Source organism: Bombus pascuorum, chromosome 6, assembly GCF_905332965.1.
Source record: "Bombus pascuorum chromosome 6, iyBomPasc1.1, whole genome shotgun sequence".
Taxonomy (NCBI): domain Eukaryota; kingdom Metazoa; phylum Arthropoda; class Insecta; order Hymenoptera; family Apidae; genus Bombus; species Bombus pascuorum.
This window is the reverse complement of record NC_083493.1, coordinates 14,709,144-14,724,878: the sequence shown is the minus strand read 5'-3', so window position 1 is coordinate 14,724,878 and position 15,735 is coordinate 14,709,144. Positions and strand designations below refer to the sequence as shown.

The following is a 15,735-nucleotide window of genomic DNA, read 5'->3' as shown; positions in this document are numbered from 1 at the left end:
GAGTTATTTAGAAATTTCTTTATTTAATATTTAAGAATACTCTTGAGCTCTTTGATAAGAGAAAAGGGTGAAAGAAGAAACAAAAAACCTACCGATGTTCCTATGGTCGACACAGTCTCTTTAAGGAGCGTTTCCACATGCCGCGTATCCGAGTATCGCGTCATGTTGGCGTATCATCGTGGACGAACAAACATTGACCCACTGCGTATCAGAACGATGTGAAGTTTCGTTTTGTACTAATTAACAAGCGAGATCATTTTCGTCGCTTAGGAAAAATCACTACAGCATTAATTTTCTACATCGAGAGAATCAAAATTAGAATATACAGAAAAATAGTTGATATAATAGCAAAGAAGATCCGATCATATTGAACCAAATGTGAGCCAGTTAAAAGTTAGTAAAGTCGTGGTACGTTCGCATGGTATGAGCCGATCGCGAGACCGACGCGACAAGAGCAAAGAATTGGTGCCGCGAGTTGCAAATAAATCGGCGCTCGTTGCCAAACAACTAACGCTCGAAACGAGACATTTTTTAAGCTTCGGATAGCTCATTACGACGTTAACAAATTCACGAATATAATTTATTAGAAGAAAGATTTTTATTTGCCTCAAGTTCCCTTCGTCGTTAATTTATCGTTGATCATAACCGTTAGCATTGTCTTTGTATGTTCCTATAACCAACATTAAGCAAAGAGAAATTGTCACTTTATAATTAAATAGTCAAAGATTTTTTTCAATAATTGTCGCTTAATAATTATGCGCTTGTTTCTGTCCGTGTTACTGAATTTTAACCACTTGCGCTGAAAGGACGAGCCACAGACGTTTTTGTTTCAAAATTACCAACGACCTGTTGTGCACGAGTTATCGGCATGGTATCTCATACAAATCAAATAATACATTTATTTTATTTTAGTAATTTCAACCCATGTTAATAATATAATGAGTATATGTTAATGAGTATAATGACCCAGCCATTATACCTCGTCCGTTTCTTCATCCACGGTACTTCACAATTCTTTTATATTTCTATAACAACATTTCGATAATAGCCGTTTCTAATTTTCTAAGCATGCCATATATTTTCTTTTTTTTTTACTTATTTCTCTGTTGCTCCCCTTGTTTACGATTCCTTCAACATACTCACTCTGATCAGCAATAATACTCAAAGAACCGTTATGCCGTGTCCAAATATTTAATATTTATTACCACTGATCCCATCTACCTGCCATAATGCGTAGTGTTTGCTGTAGAATCCTCTATTTTCACAAAACATTATTTCCTTCTTTTGTAGTTTAGTAATGGTAACGGTTAATCCCTCTCCTCGGGACACGCAGGATTTCCTGGATTCCGGAATTTTAATTCTCATTTTATCCTATTTGCTTTCTCGACCAAGTAGCAACAATGACCGATAATGATGACAAATTTTACAAAATGGATATCTTTCAGATTATCGAAAGCACGGAATACTTATTTTCCAAGCAATATTCTACCTGTGAAAGCTAAAAAAAGATACAGAGTATGTGCGAAAGGGAAGAAACATAGTGAAACTAACGTCTTATAGCGTTCATATCCTACCACTAGAAATTTCCAATTCTTTTGACATATATCATACTCTACAAAATTCTTAATAATCAAAATTGGTATCGATATTTGTGTAAAGTTCTTTGTGTAAGATTCTTCTCGCTTCAAATGACACCTCACGGCGAGTTATATCGTAACGTTCTGGCACGCGTACCTGTAAATTCGTTGCCAGCGCAAGTGGTTAATGATCTTTGCATTTTCAACACATGTATTAGCCATAAATGTTGTATTCTTCGCATTCGTATATAAACGTATTTTATTAAAGTAGAGTTGTACAGGATGTATAAGAAGCAAATGTAAAAACCACCGATTCCAAAACCCTGTAATTTTCATTGTCGAAATTTCTTTCGTTTCAATAAATTAATAATCACGAGGGACAACAATCTCGAAGAAACTATGGATCGCAAATGACCCCTTCTACCGGAAAAAATTCTTAAACTGGCTCCATTCACAATGCATTTGCTTTATGTCACATTCAATGAGGAAGTAGCGTGCTATCTACGAAGCAAGAGGAAATCAAAGGATGAGGAAATATATCAGAATACAGCGAAAACACGATTTTCATCGGTTGTGTTAACAATCTGACGATGATCAAGAATTAACTTCGTGATGTCTGAACGCAGATCGGACAGGTGTAAATTGGCGTAAGGAAGAACGAATTAATAACTGCTATTAGACCCACATAGAATAGTTCGTTGAACGAAGATTAATCGTATAATTCGAGAGGAAAGTTTACGATCGTACAAAATTCGCTGCGTTCAAACACCGAAACATTGTTCCGTGTGGTATACCCAAGGAACCGCGTCAGGTTTTCGCCGGTAAAATTTATAGCATGGCCGTAAAGAGGGCTAATTTTGAATTGGATCCTTACAGCTCATTAAGAGAGACGTGCAAATTGCGTTTGGGATGTTTACTTTTTTTCGCATTCAATAGACAAACACGTGCTATAAATTGGATATCTCCGGAGGACACTTTGGAATTACTATACGATGGTATAAGTTGCTGAGATTTCTTACCTGCGTTTTCTTACCGATAGAAGATGATCGTGACACACTTAGGATATCGTCTACTAAAAGACTAACTTTGCTAACGATCAATCAGCGTGTGTCCTGCAGAAACTCGAGAGCTCGGGCAATTCTAGCGCAAACAGACATATTCTAACGTTCCAACCATATGAACATATTCGAACGTTCGATGAACACGGGCGTGTAGGCAGGTAGTGCAAACAATACAAATACATACATTGCGTTATAGTCGACTATAAATCTTTCTCATTAAAATACAAGTTCCTTGATTGTTTACAAAACCCGTGAAGAAAATCTCGAGTGGCAAGCAACGTTGTAATTTGTTCTTGATTGCAATTTGTTCGCGAAAGAAAATTCAACCTTGAATTTGGCTTTTTTTGAGCGCAAATTTGGTCGAACGGTATCGTGTCATCCTTCGATTATTACACGCAGAAGAGCTATTTACTCGTTTCGTCTATCTGTCGTAATCGCTTTACCAGATCGCTTTTCCGTGTGTCCACGAGGATACAACGAGGAAAAGCCGAGAAACGAGCGATCTTTGCATCGCATTTTGATACGCAACGAGGCTACGCTTGGCCATCCACGTTGATACGCAAGAGAAAACGATCGAAGAACGATCTTTGGTATTTAAGGTGGTCCCTGACGTTCATCCTGGACGCAAAAGAATTACGCATACTAATAACAATTTCCTCGCATGTTCCTGAAATTTGAGAAACGTTCTAACGATCGGCGAAAATCACGAGTGAAAAACGACGTGAGAAATGATTCAAAGAGCGCAGAGTGATTACGAACGCGTACACCGTGGATCGATTCGAGTGTAATAGATGTAAATGCGAAATAAAGAAGCGAGAAAAGAATAGTCGAGGGGACATCAAAGGGTGCTCCACGTCTTTTGGACAGCCGTTGTTTGGGAAATACTATCATCATTACCATTGGTAAACGCGAGCACCAAGAAAGAATGTTTGTGTGCTTAAGATGGCGGCTTGTATCAGGAACAGCGTGTTCTCCGCGAAACAAAAATATACGAACCACGGCGGCGGCACAAAAGAAGCTCGGTCAGGGGAACGCACAATATTAACGCTCCTGACCGTGCTGGGAACACTCAAAACCATGGAAAGAAGCCGGCGAGCGTGGCGGCCGGCTCGTGCCGGTTAACCCCATTCGTCACCTGCCAGAGGAAGTCGACGCGGCTATCCTCGCCTCGTCCCCTAGGACGTCCCCGAGCTTCAGAATCGAAACGCATGTCAAAATAAAATCTCCATTTGGTGCTGCGATTCGACGAACTCGTTTACGTCCTGCGTCTGTTGCACGACTGACATATTTTATTTTTTTTTTTTTTTTAATGTAAATTACAATTCTAGATTATTCTATTCTATAGGTAATTCTACAATTAGGTGGCAATGACAAAATTCGCAACTACTTAGTTGCCAACCCAATATATTATACAAGTTTATTATTATTATTATTATTATTATTATTATTAAAAGTAGCCGATGTACTCGATCTTTGTCCGAGATCTCACACGATCTTTTTTGACAATACGTCGGTTTTGCGAATTTGTATTGGACTCGTTCTGCGATCCGTGAATCACCGATTTTCATACAGCGAGATCGTCAACAACCTGCGACATGCCGCACGCGTGAAACGGAAAACAGAAGGATATTGCTGAATGGCGTGGTCGTGTTGCTCCGCTATATCGTGGCAGCGGTTGGAGACGAGAAAGAATAGCAAAGGAAGAAAATCACATTGTCGATTTCTGTTTTATCCTTGTCACAAGTTAATGTTTCACGCACGCCAAAACTTTACTCGAGAGGTACTGTTTAAAACGGTGAAAACCGCATGAAAAGCCGTGCAATGATCGGAATATATAGACGCTTACTGGGAACTTTATATTACACTATGTATAGATATATGTTGTAAACATCTGATGATTGGTTGCAACGTAAGATGTTATTTATTGTTCTTGACTGATCGTTTCAATACCGTTCTTGTGTAAAAGCAGACTGATCCTCCGATTTGTCTGCTTACTAGTTACGATTTGAATTAGGTATTTCACCGACAGCTATGCAGGAAATTACTGATTTTATACCAAAGTTTCTCCGAATTCAATTTTTTTTTGATCGCAAATCGGAGTATTGTTTTTCGTTTATTTTCAAATTGTTCGAAATCGAATCTTTATATCATTTCGTTGGTACTGCAGCAACGACCAGGTTCTTTGAACGAATAAAGAAAAGAAATATTATTTTGCGCAAACTTCTGACATTTTTTACTATCACCGCCATATAGTCGATCGAAGATCGAATCGATGACTTCGATATGATTATTTCAATATTATTTCAAAATTGCGCAAATTTCGAGTTACGATGGCGGAGGAAAATGAATGAACAGGTAGAGAGAGTAGGAGATATCGATGAAATTGTATCCAACTTACATCGTTGCTATTAGCTCAATTTTTGTTCATTCCGTGTCCTCGCGATATATAGATTATTTGGTGAAAAATTCAAACCAATATTTACATCTTTATGTACGCAATGAAATCATCGTTTTCAACGTTATTTGTAAATAAATTATTATAATGATAAGTTTCAGAAATTCTGTAGATATTGTCAATCGCGATCGCCGACAAGATAAAATCGCTGGATATTTTAAACGTTGCCTTCGAATTCCTCGAACTTGCAATTATTTCTTCGCAGTCGCCGCAAGTTCTATACATTGCTGATCAAAGCGATATTGCGGCATCAGCTGCGAGTTGCGCAAACGTTGAACTATTTCATCGCAACTGTCGCCGGCCTCAAATTTGTTCCTCGTCGTCGAGTTTGAAATCGCAAAACCATTCGACGTCAGTTCGATGAAACCCAAAATCCTTGTGCGTGTTTGCGAGCGCGCCAAGTTCCTGGCGGGATAGTTAATATAAATTTGACGGTCGATTTATCAGGGAGCGGCTATTCTGGTAGCGCGATTCGCGACGCTTTTGCCGGCGAGGCAGGATGAAATTAATTAAACGTTCGCGAACTCGTCGCGACAAAGGAGGCGTTCTAAGGCGTACAACGCACCGAGTGGCGCACCGAGATTTCTCAGCAGTCGAGAAGAAAAGCACGCGCAGAAGTTCGGCGAGGAGGCGCGAACGCGGAACAGCTGCTTCCATTCGCGTGGCCGCTTAATCGTCTTCGCGCGGTTTCGACGAGCTGGAGGCATCGGCACGATATGCATCCATTTATATAATACCGAGCCTGTCTTCCGTAGCAACGAAGATTTATTGGCGTTTCACTTGTACACGGTGTCGTTTCTAAATAAAATCGGTAAAATCTGCTCGCGCTAGTGTTCGATACGTACGACCGTAAAAATCTTTTGTCTTTTAGAAAAATATCACGGATCGCTACTGTATTCGTAACTAGAAAGTTGTCTAACGACAGCAGCGTAATGGTAATATCTTCTTTGACGCGATCTTAAAAATAGGGTGCACGTGTATTTTCGTTATTGGCTCGGATCGTCGCCTCTACAAATCGTTTACCGGGTTGAATAATTGGTTTGTTCGCCTTTCATTGGTCTCTGTACTTACGTATTTTTAAAAAATCTTATACCAGTTATTTAAAGAACGTACAGATACGTGGACGTGGTTCGTTCCAAAAGTAATAAAAGAGAGAGAGATCGGTTGTTTTATATTCCAGATCGTTCGATAGAAAGAAATAGATAGATAGAAGGACAGAGAACAGATAAGTTACTCGTTCGTTAGATGTATTTTAAACAAAAGCAGTGACACTTAACGTTGTGTTTTGAGGAAAGCCGGATGAACTTGCTATTCAACCTCGTAAATCTTCGTATCAAATAACGAACGGACAGATCGGGAAGATGTCTGTGAAACAGAGCGCGACGCATTAATGCACGACAGGCTAATGTGAATTATACGGGCGTGATGCTTCTCCGCGTCACTCGTGAAAATAACCCCGCGACGCTCGATGCGTAACGCGCGACACAACGTCGGGACGCCGGGCGCATCCATCATTCCGGCAACCGGTTATCTCCAGCGGAGAAACAGGGACAGACGGAGGAAACGAAATTGTAAAGGGAGACGGCGGCGGCTTACCGCGGGGCCAAAGAGAGTGTATCGCCGTGCTACGACTATATCGAGCCACGCGTCTTCAACGTGTAATTATTTATACCGCGAGGGAGGCAGCGCGCGCAACGCCGCTCTTCCATTGTGTCCGACTCGATGGTAGCTCGTTTCCTTTCCAACAAATTTCATCCTCCGAAACGAAACGAGAGATACGCGCGACGCGGTGCAACGAACCACGACACAACGATTCGAGCCTCCTGGACAGGACGATACGTTCGTTTAAACGAGTCTTCTTCGAGAAGCTAACGACTACGGATACGTTGGACGTGTGTACCGATCAACAGACGTTTTGTTAGATATGTACCTGGCAACAAAAAGTATAGACACATACTCTTACGTTCCGACGAAAAGCATTTTGTCAATTTTGTAGTATCAAATCTTTGTAGTTACACGAAGTGTACGAGTCGATGATACGAAACCTAATTAGCTGGTATACAAATGCTGTAACAAATACCATGCTGTGCTGTACTTGCTGTAGCCACTGTATAGAGATCCTTACGAATGTACGCGTTTCGAATATGCGATCTTTGAATATTTCACTCGTCAATATCGTAACCAAAGACGAAAGTTATGTCCTCGCTGAAGCAAGAAGGAACTCTTTATTGACATTGCATATTTCTTGAAACAGTTCCTCCATGCTTCTTCGATTTTCTGTCATCGATAAGAAAAGTTGCTGTTATAAAAGTCGGTCCACGTTGGCTGAATATTTTCAGTAACGTTGTTTGCGAGCATTTAAGTAAACTTTTATAAACACTGCTTTCGAACTGGTAAGAAGGTTCCCGAGCGTTGAATGTTAAGGATAAGATAGAGAAATAGACAATGCGGGTTAGGTAGAACAGAAAGTGGTCAGGTCACCTTTAGCCTGTAAAATGAATACGAAAGCTTATACAAGTATGTTTGTGTTTAGTATTATCTTTACCGCAGGGATCTCAACAATCCAACTAATGGCATCTCACTATGACATAGCAGAAAATACAAAGAAATTATATATTTCTTATTCAGGTAATTCGTTGTCGGTTGAATTATCATTAAAACATGATCTTTTCGGGTTTCTACTTTATGATGCGGTTAGAGAATGATTAGGAGGCGTGAAATGAATAATATACCTCTGTATAAGGGATAATACCGTAATAATATCTCTTGTGCCTCCTAAATATGCTTTTGTCTTTTAGTTTTCGTTATTGAAGCAGTAAATTATGCGAACAATTCACGAACATTCTTTGTGGACATTCGTGACTTTTATTTGGGACAGCTCCTCACAAACAAAGCTTTACAATGGAAATATCCACCAGTGAGAACGTCTGTAACTTCGCGTCGCTGCGACGACTGTTCGCATATTAGAAGCGAACAGGGGCATTTCCACCGAAGAATCTGTTGGGGAACAGATCACGATCTCAAATATTCGATCGGGAACCGATCTTAAGAAACACGTCGCAACAGAAACGATAGAAATATCGGTGTGTACAATGTGACGATTATTCCACAACGCATCTGTGTATGGACAAGTTGTTGCTAGAACGAAACGCCGCTTGGAAACCTAACGCAAATAGAAATCTTCCTCCGATTACGTTGCTTCAACGTAAACGAAACGTTTCTACAGATCGATATTTGTCGGAACTATTTAAAATATGCAATAACGAGAGGCGAGAAGTTCCTCGTCACTCGTTCGGTGAGAAGGCAGCTTAATACGCGCAAGATGTATACCAGAATCTTGAGAGCCAACAAGCTGAAACACCGTAGCTCGTGCCAACGAAGTTCGCGGACAAGCTCGTTTTTCTCGTGAAAATCAGGCAGTATATCTTCGCTGGTTGTTCGTTAATCGTCAGGGACGCCACGGGACGCGAAAATTCCCCGGAAACCAGGTTTCGTTATGCGGCACGAATTTCTTCGTTCGAGCGATGCAGCGCGAATTTGATTATCACTCTGAGCAAGAGAGAGAGAGAGAGAGAGAGAGAGAGAGGGGGGGAGATTTATGCCCCGAACCAACGACGCACACCTGGACAAAGTCTCGCGTGCGCACACAGTGGAAGCTGAGACGAAACTATGGGGCTGAAGATTGTTTTCGTTGGTTGTTGCTCACGCACGAGATGCACGGAGTTTTTGGTTCGTCGAGGGAGAGAAGATTCTTCGCTGTTAAAGAAAGGAGACAAAGAGAAGGAAGAAAAAGAGAAAGAAACCGAGAAGGCGGAGGAGGAGAAAACGACCGGGCCGAAGGGCTAGTTTCGGCCGCAGTCTGGCAGACAATCGTAAAAGCCGAACGATCCCTGCGCGAATTATAGGCCACGGTTCTCTTGCGAGAATATGTCTATCCGCGAACGTGTGTGCGAACGTCGGTCGATCTCCCGCCACCTCTTCGCCGAGGGTTTCCTTTTTGGTCTGGCTTCGATAGCGCGTCAAAATAAACAATATTTACGAATTACTCGGCTTTTTCGAAGCTCGTCTTCCTACCGTCGAAGAAGTTGATTTCGTGTTGCGGTTTTCGAGTTATGGCTGGCTCTGTACCTTGTTACCTGTTTTATTGCTTCCATTTCGAATCGATTTTCTTCTATCCCTTCTTTCTCGTTTAACGTTAAAAATCGGTGATCCGAAAAATAGGAGATCGGTTATCAGCAGGCAATGGACAACGCGTTATGTATCGTCGAGATTTCGTTTTATTTTGCATTAATTCCTCGCTATTTCTTTCCCCTTCTTATCGAATATAAAAGTTGAAAAAATCGAGTTCCAATGAGAAACAGTTAGCGTCTATGAATCGTTGTTCCACTATTTCTCGTACCTTACTCGACGATAAATATTGGAAAAGTCGAAGGAATATTGGCTTCCAGTAAACAATAGCGCGTTGTTGTACGAGATTAGGCTACTGTATACGAGTACAGTCTATTTCTATGCTATAGTTTATCTCTTATTTCGGATCGTTTGTCTCTGATGTCTCTCTTCTTTGCTGTTATAAATTGGCATCTAGAAGATTCAGCTTGTAATAAACAACAGTTCGCGCATTGTCTGTGAAAAACGAAGCGTAACGAAACCAGTGTATTTTGAATTTATTATCCCTTATTTTCCCTTCCTTGCACGATAACAAAATTATAAAAAATAGTAGACAATTGCAGTAGACAATTTGCGCGGTGTCTCTTTACGCTTTCGTTTTAGACGGATCGTTCTGCTATCCTTTTTCTGCTTGCGCGATATATCGAGACGTATCAAAATTAATGGAAACAGACATTAGCGAGCTGTCTGTGAATCACAGGCCATCTCAAAGCTATTCGTTTGTCGCAAGCGTACACACGGCATCGTTCAGGTGCAATTAGAACGGTCTGGTCGAACATTAAAGTCGAGCGACACAGACACGAATGATACGAGACGCGAGATTAAATTAAGCGACGCATCGTACCACGCGCGTCGTCCGGATCTGCCTTGCCAATTTCGCGTCCGGCGAACCGCGACGTCTTCCTCCGCCTCGATGGACAACGTTGCCTTCGTCCGTGACGCGATTTCGATTAATACCTATCACTGTGCCTCGAGTTTCACTACTTTGCTACGAAGGAACGTGATACAGTTTTTGAAACGTCGAGCGATCGGTTAAAAAGGTGGTGAAATTTTTACGAGGACATTAAAATTTACCGAAAAAAAGGAACGTATTTTATAGATCTCTGCAATCTTACGTTTGTGCAACAGTTTGCGAAAACAAATTTCGTGTTTTCCGTTATTATTTATAGGAAAATCACTCGTGGATCGAGGTCAGTTATTTGGTTGTGTCTCATCATTTCTGCAACGCTTAAGAGAATTGATATTGTCGGCATTATTAACTATTAATTTATAATAGTTAAAATGTCAGAAAGACGAGTAAAAATTGCGTGTTTATCTATCGGAGAAATTTTTACAAAAATGAATACATCCCATGCGTAAAAATATCGGAAAACTACGCTAAAAACCATTATGCAGGTGGTAATACTAAATTAGCAAGATGGAATCGTAGAATCCCGGATCATTCAAGAATATTTAAAAAAATTGCTACTGGATGTATGAATGCCAGTGAAGTGACAAGTGACATGTCCAACGAATATTGCGACAAGATAGAAGATTAAAGTGTAAATAAAGAATAAGATTGGAATCTGAAGGAAATCACACGCTCTGAGAAGTGGAAGGACGTTGTGTTTTCCGATGATACGAGGTTTAAACCAGGTGATCCAAACTGATTTAATTATTACTTTAATTTAAATATCACTTTTTTATTACTATTTTTTTTAATGTTATTAAATGTTACGATGGTAGGATGTGTGAGATGCGCTGAGCCATTTTTTAAAAACACCAACGTATAACATTTTTACGTGACTGCATTGGGAACAATATACGGACTTTTTGGAAAATACGATTACATTTGCTGAAGAAAATCAAAAAATGCAGAAAAGAAGATCTGTTATCTGTCGATGAGATAACGCGGCAGTTTACTGTTTGGAAAATGCGAGGTGGTCCTCGTCCACGGATGGCAAACTTATGGAAAACCGATGGGGAACGACGAGTAACGTAACAATAGTAGATAATTCGAAAATGCAGCGAAAGTTGAATCTAGCAAAATCGATACCAGACTCGATATGTAGTACGAAGAATCGAATATTCAAGGTGATTGAGCGTAAACAAGCGTATGCTATTAATATTACAATTTTTACGTTTTTGGTAATAATGTAATATATTGTTCTTATACAAATTCCATTATTATTCTATGCATTAAATTATTATTATATATAGTTTAGAAGAAAAAATGTAAAAAATATGATGGTTTCTCAGTTCTTGCTATCTTTCCCTTAATTTCTATCCCCCGTCGTTACGTAGGAATTATTTCTTATTCCTAATTATCCGTTACCACGTCTTGGTCTAACATAAATTCCATTAATAAATTGATATCTTTTATTAGAAACTGTGGTCTTCTTATAAAAATCTCGTATTCCGTGAAAGCATGTACTCGCACGTCCTTCGTGATATAAAATCAGTTTTGTTTTATATTTTATGTGTTATACTGTAATTAATCTTTCCACGATATATTCCAGCCAATTGTCAACTAACTAAATGGTAAATGTATTTGCTCTCGACAAAGCTGATCCTAATTTTTTCTACAATGTTATAGGAAGATATATAAAGGTCATAAGAGAAAAACTTGATTTGATTCGTATAGGAGAAGATGTAAGAACCGCATAGAAAGCTGGGATTAAATGACAATAAAAATATTCAATTTAAAAACTGCTTTTCCGTAAAGAACGACAGATATAACTATATATCGTGTTCTTCCTCGGTATTATTTATATGTTTATTGTCATTAAACGAAGAAGTAACTTTTCTCGACTGCGTACACTACATTCTTTCGTGAATTCCATTGAAACTTAAATGTCGACGCGCGTGTCTTCTTCTCTATTTACCGATTTCTACCCTTATATTTAAAACTTGCTTTTCTCCGATACGAAAACGATGTTTTCACTAACAACGAGGTTCGGAGCAACGAATTCCTCTGACGATACGTTAAAAGTTTTTCACGAAGTAATAAAAGTCGCAAGATCTTTGCCTTACGTTACTTCAAGCTCCAATAGCGCGTACCACAAACAACAACAAGGCCGATCACACGTCGAGCCATTTCACGGTTTGGTCGAGCGTTGGAAGTTGTGCAAATCGCGCATGTCTTTTGACATGTAAATGCATGTGCAAGGTATAACTAATTTTATTTTGCAAGATGTTTGACAAATGATTATTACCAATTGTTCATTGAACAGGAAAGATTTATCGTCTTGAAATAAATAATAAATCAATAAGATCGACGTACCACGTCTCTCATACGCGTTGTTGATGTTTGGTCCGATCAATGTACCACGTCTCTTGCACGATATTGTAGGTTAAGGGGTTAGTTTCGAATTTGACGGGGCAACACGAAGAGCACTTTATGTGGCTTAAAGCAATATTGTCTTAGAAAGCGAGCGATAACGGTCTCACGAGCGAAAAATCAACACGCGGCCTATCGGCTTTCTATGCACCTCTACACGGTTACTTTTCTCCCAGGTACATGAAATACCTGTATCCGTACGAGTGCGAGAAGAGACGCCTATCAACACCGGCGGAATTGCAAGCGGCTATCGATGGGAATCGTCGGGAGGGACGCCGAAGCAGTTACGGGACATACGCGACGAGCAGCAGCACGACGAGCGAAAGTCTCGTGCAGAGGAACCCCCACACACCCAACTCGCTCGCGTTGCACGCGCAAATGTCACCGTTATCGTTGGTGACAGCGGTAGCGGCTGGTGGTCAACACCATGGACCGCAATCGCTGGTGAATGGGAGCGCCGCGCATACACCCTTACCCCACCATCCACATCATCCGCAACACACTCAGGGAATAGCAGGCCAATCCAATGCAGGTCAGTAACTATACGCATAGGAATAAATTGCGAATTCTTACGTACGCGTAATACGTAGAAATATATAGCTATAAGGTGCAATTATATATATAGCTATAAGATGCACTCTTTATGATATTTAGTAAATGAAACCATTTTTTATGTAAATAATTTTTAAACAATTTTTTTTTTATTATACGTGTTCGTAAAGTTATGTATTTACATAAATATCCGCAATTTATACCAACATGTGTATCGTTAACATGGTGACAGTGTGACGAAATTGTGACATACACTGATTAGGGAAAGCATTTTATCGATCTTATCGTAGGGTTTAGATACAACCGAGTATATAAAATTCCGTGTCACTTAATGGTACGATACCTTCGATATTTCATACTACGATCGATTACGAACATTTGATACAACGATAATAAGAAAATAATATAAAATAAAATGTACGGCTGGATAAAGAAACAGGTCGAGGTTCCATTTTTTCATATTTGTATTCATAAAAATAATAAGAGTGAAATAGTAACGTCTACAAGCCGTCCGTACAAAAGCGTTCTAATATCGAAGTTTAGACTCGTCTCTCTAAAATTCCGTTGCTCGTAAAGAGATCAGGAAATTCTCGGCACGATTCGAACTAAGATGAATGGAAAAGAAGTACCGGAAACGAGGGAGTCGAAACGGAGTCTGAGAGGATCTAGATGAAAAGTTAGCGGTACGCGAGGAGACAGATGCGAACGAAGGAAAGAGATAGGTCGGGAAGGGAGCAGAAGAGGAGCGGGTTTATTTTAAATCGGTAGTTAAGGTTCCGGGCCTCCCCAGAGATGATGATGCGAGAGCGAAGGAGGCGTAATTGATTGTACGATCCTCCGGGAGACAGGCGTTAACGGATGACTCTCGCTAACGAGCATTCCTACTTCCCTACCCCTTTCTTCCTCCTTCTCGCCCCTACCACAACCGTACTTCGCCCCTTTTCGCCCTGTTTCGCCACCCTCTGACCTCGGTTCGGACCAATTTCGTTCCTACGACTCGCACCCCATTTGCTCGTTGTTTGCCCCGCCTCTCGAATTTGCCTTTACGTCCAATCTGTGTGCTCTCTTTTTTTTCTCTCTACTATACAACGTATTAAATTCTTTCTTAGAACAACAAATTTGTTAATAGTAATCGTTCGAACAACACGTATCATGGCGTTTTAAATTCTGCACGTGGTACAGACTCGAATGCAGGATGCGAACTAAAAAGCACAAACCTACGGAAGAAATATCTCGGAATAATTTATATCAAACGAAAGCGACTTTCGTGTCGCTAGGTGGTTAAAAAGAGAAATATTTCGTAAGAAACGAATAATATTGGTTTAGTAGTTCAGCTACTCCAACTTAATTAACATTATTCTGCGTGACTCTCTTTCAATTCTTCTTTAACGTCCAAGAAAACAATATAAATCGTATACTCAATACCAATGAAAATGAGAAAAGTCTCAAGATTGGTTGACGACATGTTAAATGTAAAAATTGCTTGTATTACAAAGAACGGGACATATGACTTATCATACTATTGCACTCGCAAACTAGTAATGAAAATCGGATCCGCTTTAACCGCGTTAAACGAAAAAGAGCGGATATGCGGTTGAAACAGACAGTAGCAAAGCCGTACCTTGGATAAGTCATTTGTCGGAATGTCGAAATGAGAGTTTGGTCCTGACACATTCTGACGGAGCAGATCTTCTCGATTTCCTCCAACCGCTTTCCTGCTTTTCCTTCGTCGCGTCCAATGGAGCCACGCCAATCACTATAGTCACTCTAATTTAATATCCCGTAATATCCCGCCAAACAACTATTCAAACGCGTTAGTTAGCTTTTAAATGATTGACGACAATCTCCTTTCGACAGAACTGCAGTTTCTCTTCCCCTCGATACTCTTTCCAGGACCTATTCCTGGGATGGCACCATCCGAGTTCGAAGCACGCATGGTCGAATACGTGAAGCTGTTAAACAAAGAACTTAGAAGTGCTGGGGGTGGTACACCGCCGCCCGTAATTCATCGACAAGGTAGCGCTTCACCTCCACCTTCGACACCACCGAGGGATGGCGCGTTCAGTGCTCTGGAAATGTCCCGGCTGACCTTGTGGAATATGTACAACAACAATACTCTATATCCAGGAATGGCTCATCAATCGCCCATGTCGCCACAGACCCCACACTCACCGGTACCTGCACCTCCCAGCCCTGAACCTCAAAGGGAAGCTCTTGACCTTGGACTCAGGTAAGAATTCAACTCTTAATTTCAAAGAAATGACAAAGATTGATAATAGAATTTTTCTTAGGTCATCACCCATATGCTTATCACCAGTAAGACAAAGCTCACCCTCTTCGGGTGGTAGCATGCAAATAAAGAAAGATCAAGATTTAACCAATACACCTGGGCCCCCGCCAGCAAAAAGATTACTCTCCCAAGACGATAGTCCGATGGAGAAAAGTGCAACGGTCGCTACCGGCACGCACATTAAAATTTCCAATCGAGGTAAAAAAAACAAGGGAAAATGGACGAGTATGATTCTGCTTAAAAGGAAAGAAACAAATTTCACCTTTGCATAATATCGATATATACCTCCATTTGAATCGTTTATCTTCTATCTT

At 40.4% G+C, this 15,735-nt stretch overlaps 1 protein-coding gene across 7 annotated transcripts in view; it reads left to right on the top strand.

The window, feature by feature from the left end:
* The window catches only part of LOC132908135 (protein dead ringer), a 147,761-nt gene that overhangs the window by 124,348 nt on the left and 7,678 nt on the right, over positions 1 to 15,735 (top strand). For 4 of the 7 annotated variants that reach the window (XR_009658318.1, XM_060961817.1, XM_060961818.1 and 1 more), the window contains 3 exons: positions 12,756 to 13,111; positions 14,989 to 15,361; positions 15,411 to 15,619. Coding sequence is in view for 6 of the 7 variants with exons in the window: in XM_060961817.1 (XP_060817800.1) it covers positions 12,756 to 13,111; positions 14,989 to 15,361; positions 15,411 to 15,619 (938 nt within the window). In the remaining variant the exon portion in view is untranslated. The remainder of the gene's footprint in view (positions 1 to 12,755; positions 13,112 to 14,988; positions 15,362 to 15,410; positions 15,620 to 15,735) is intronic. The other 3 variants (XM_060961820.1, XM_060961819.1, XM_060961821.1) reach the window with 3 other exon arrangements.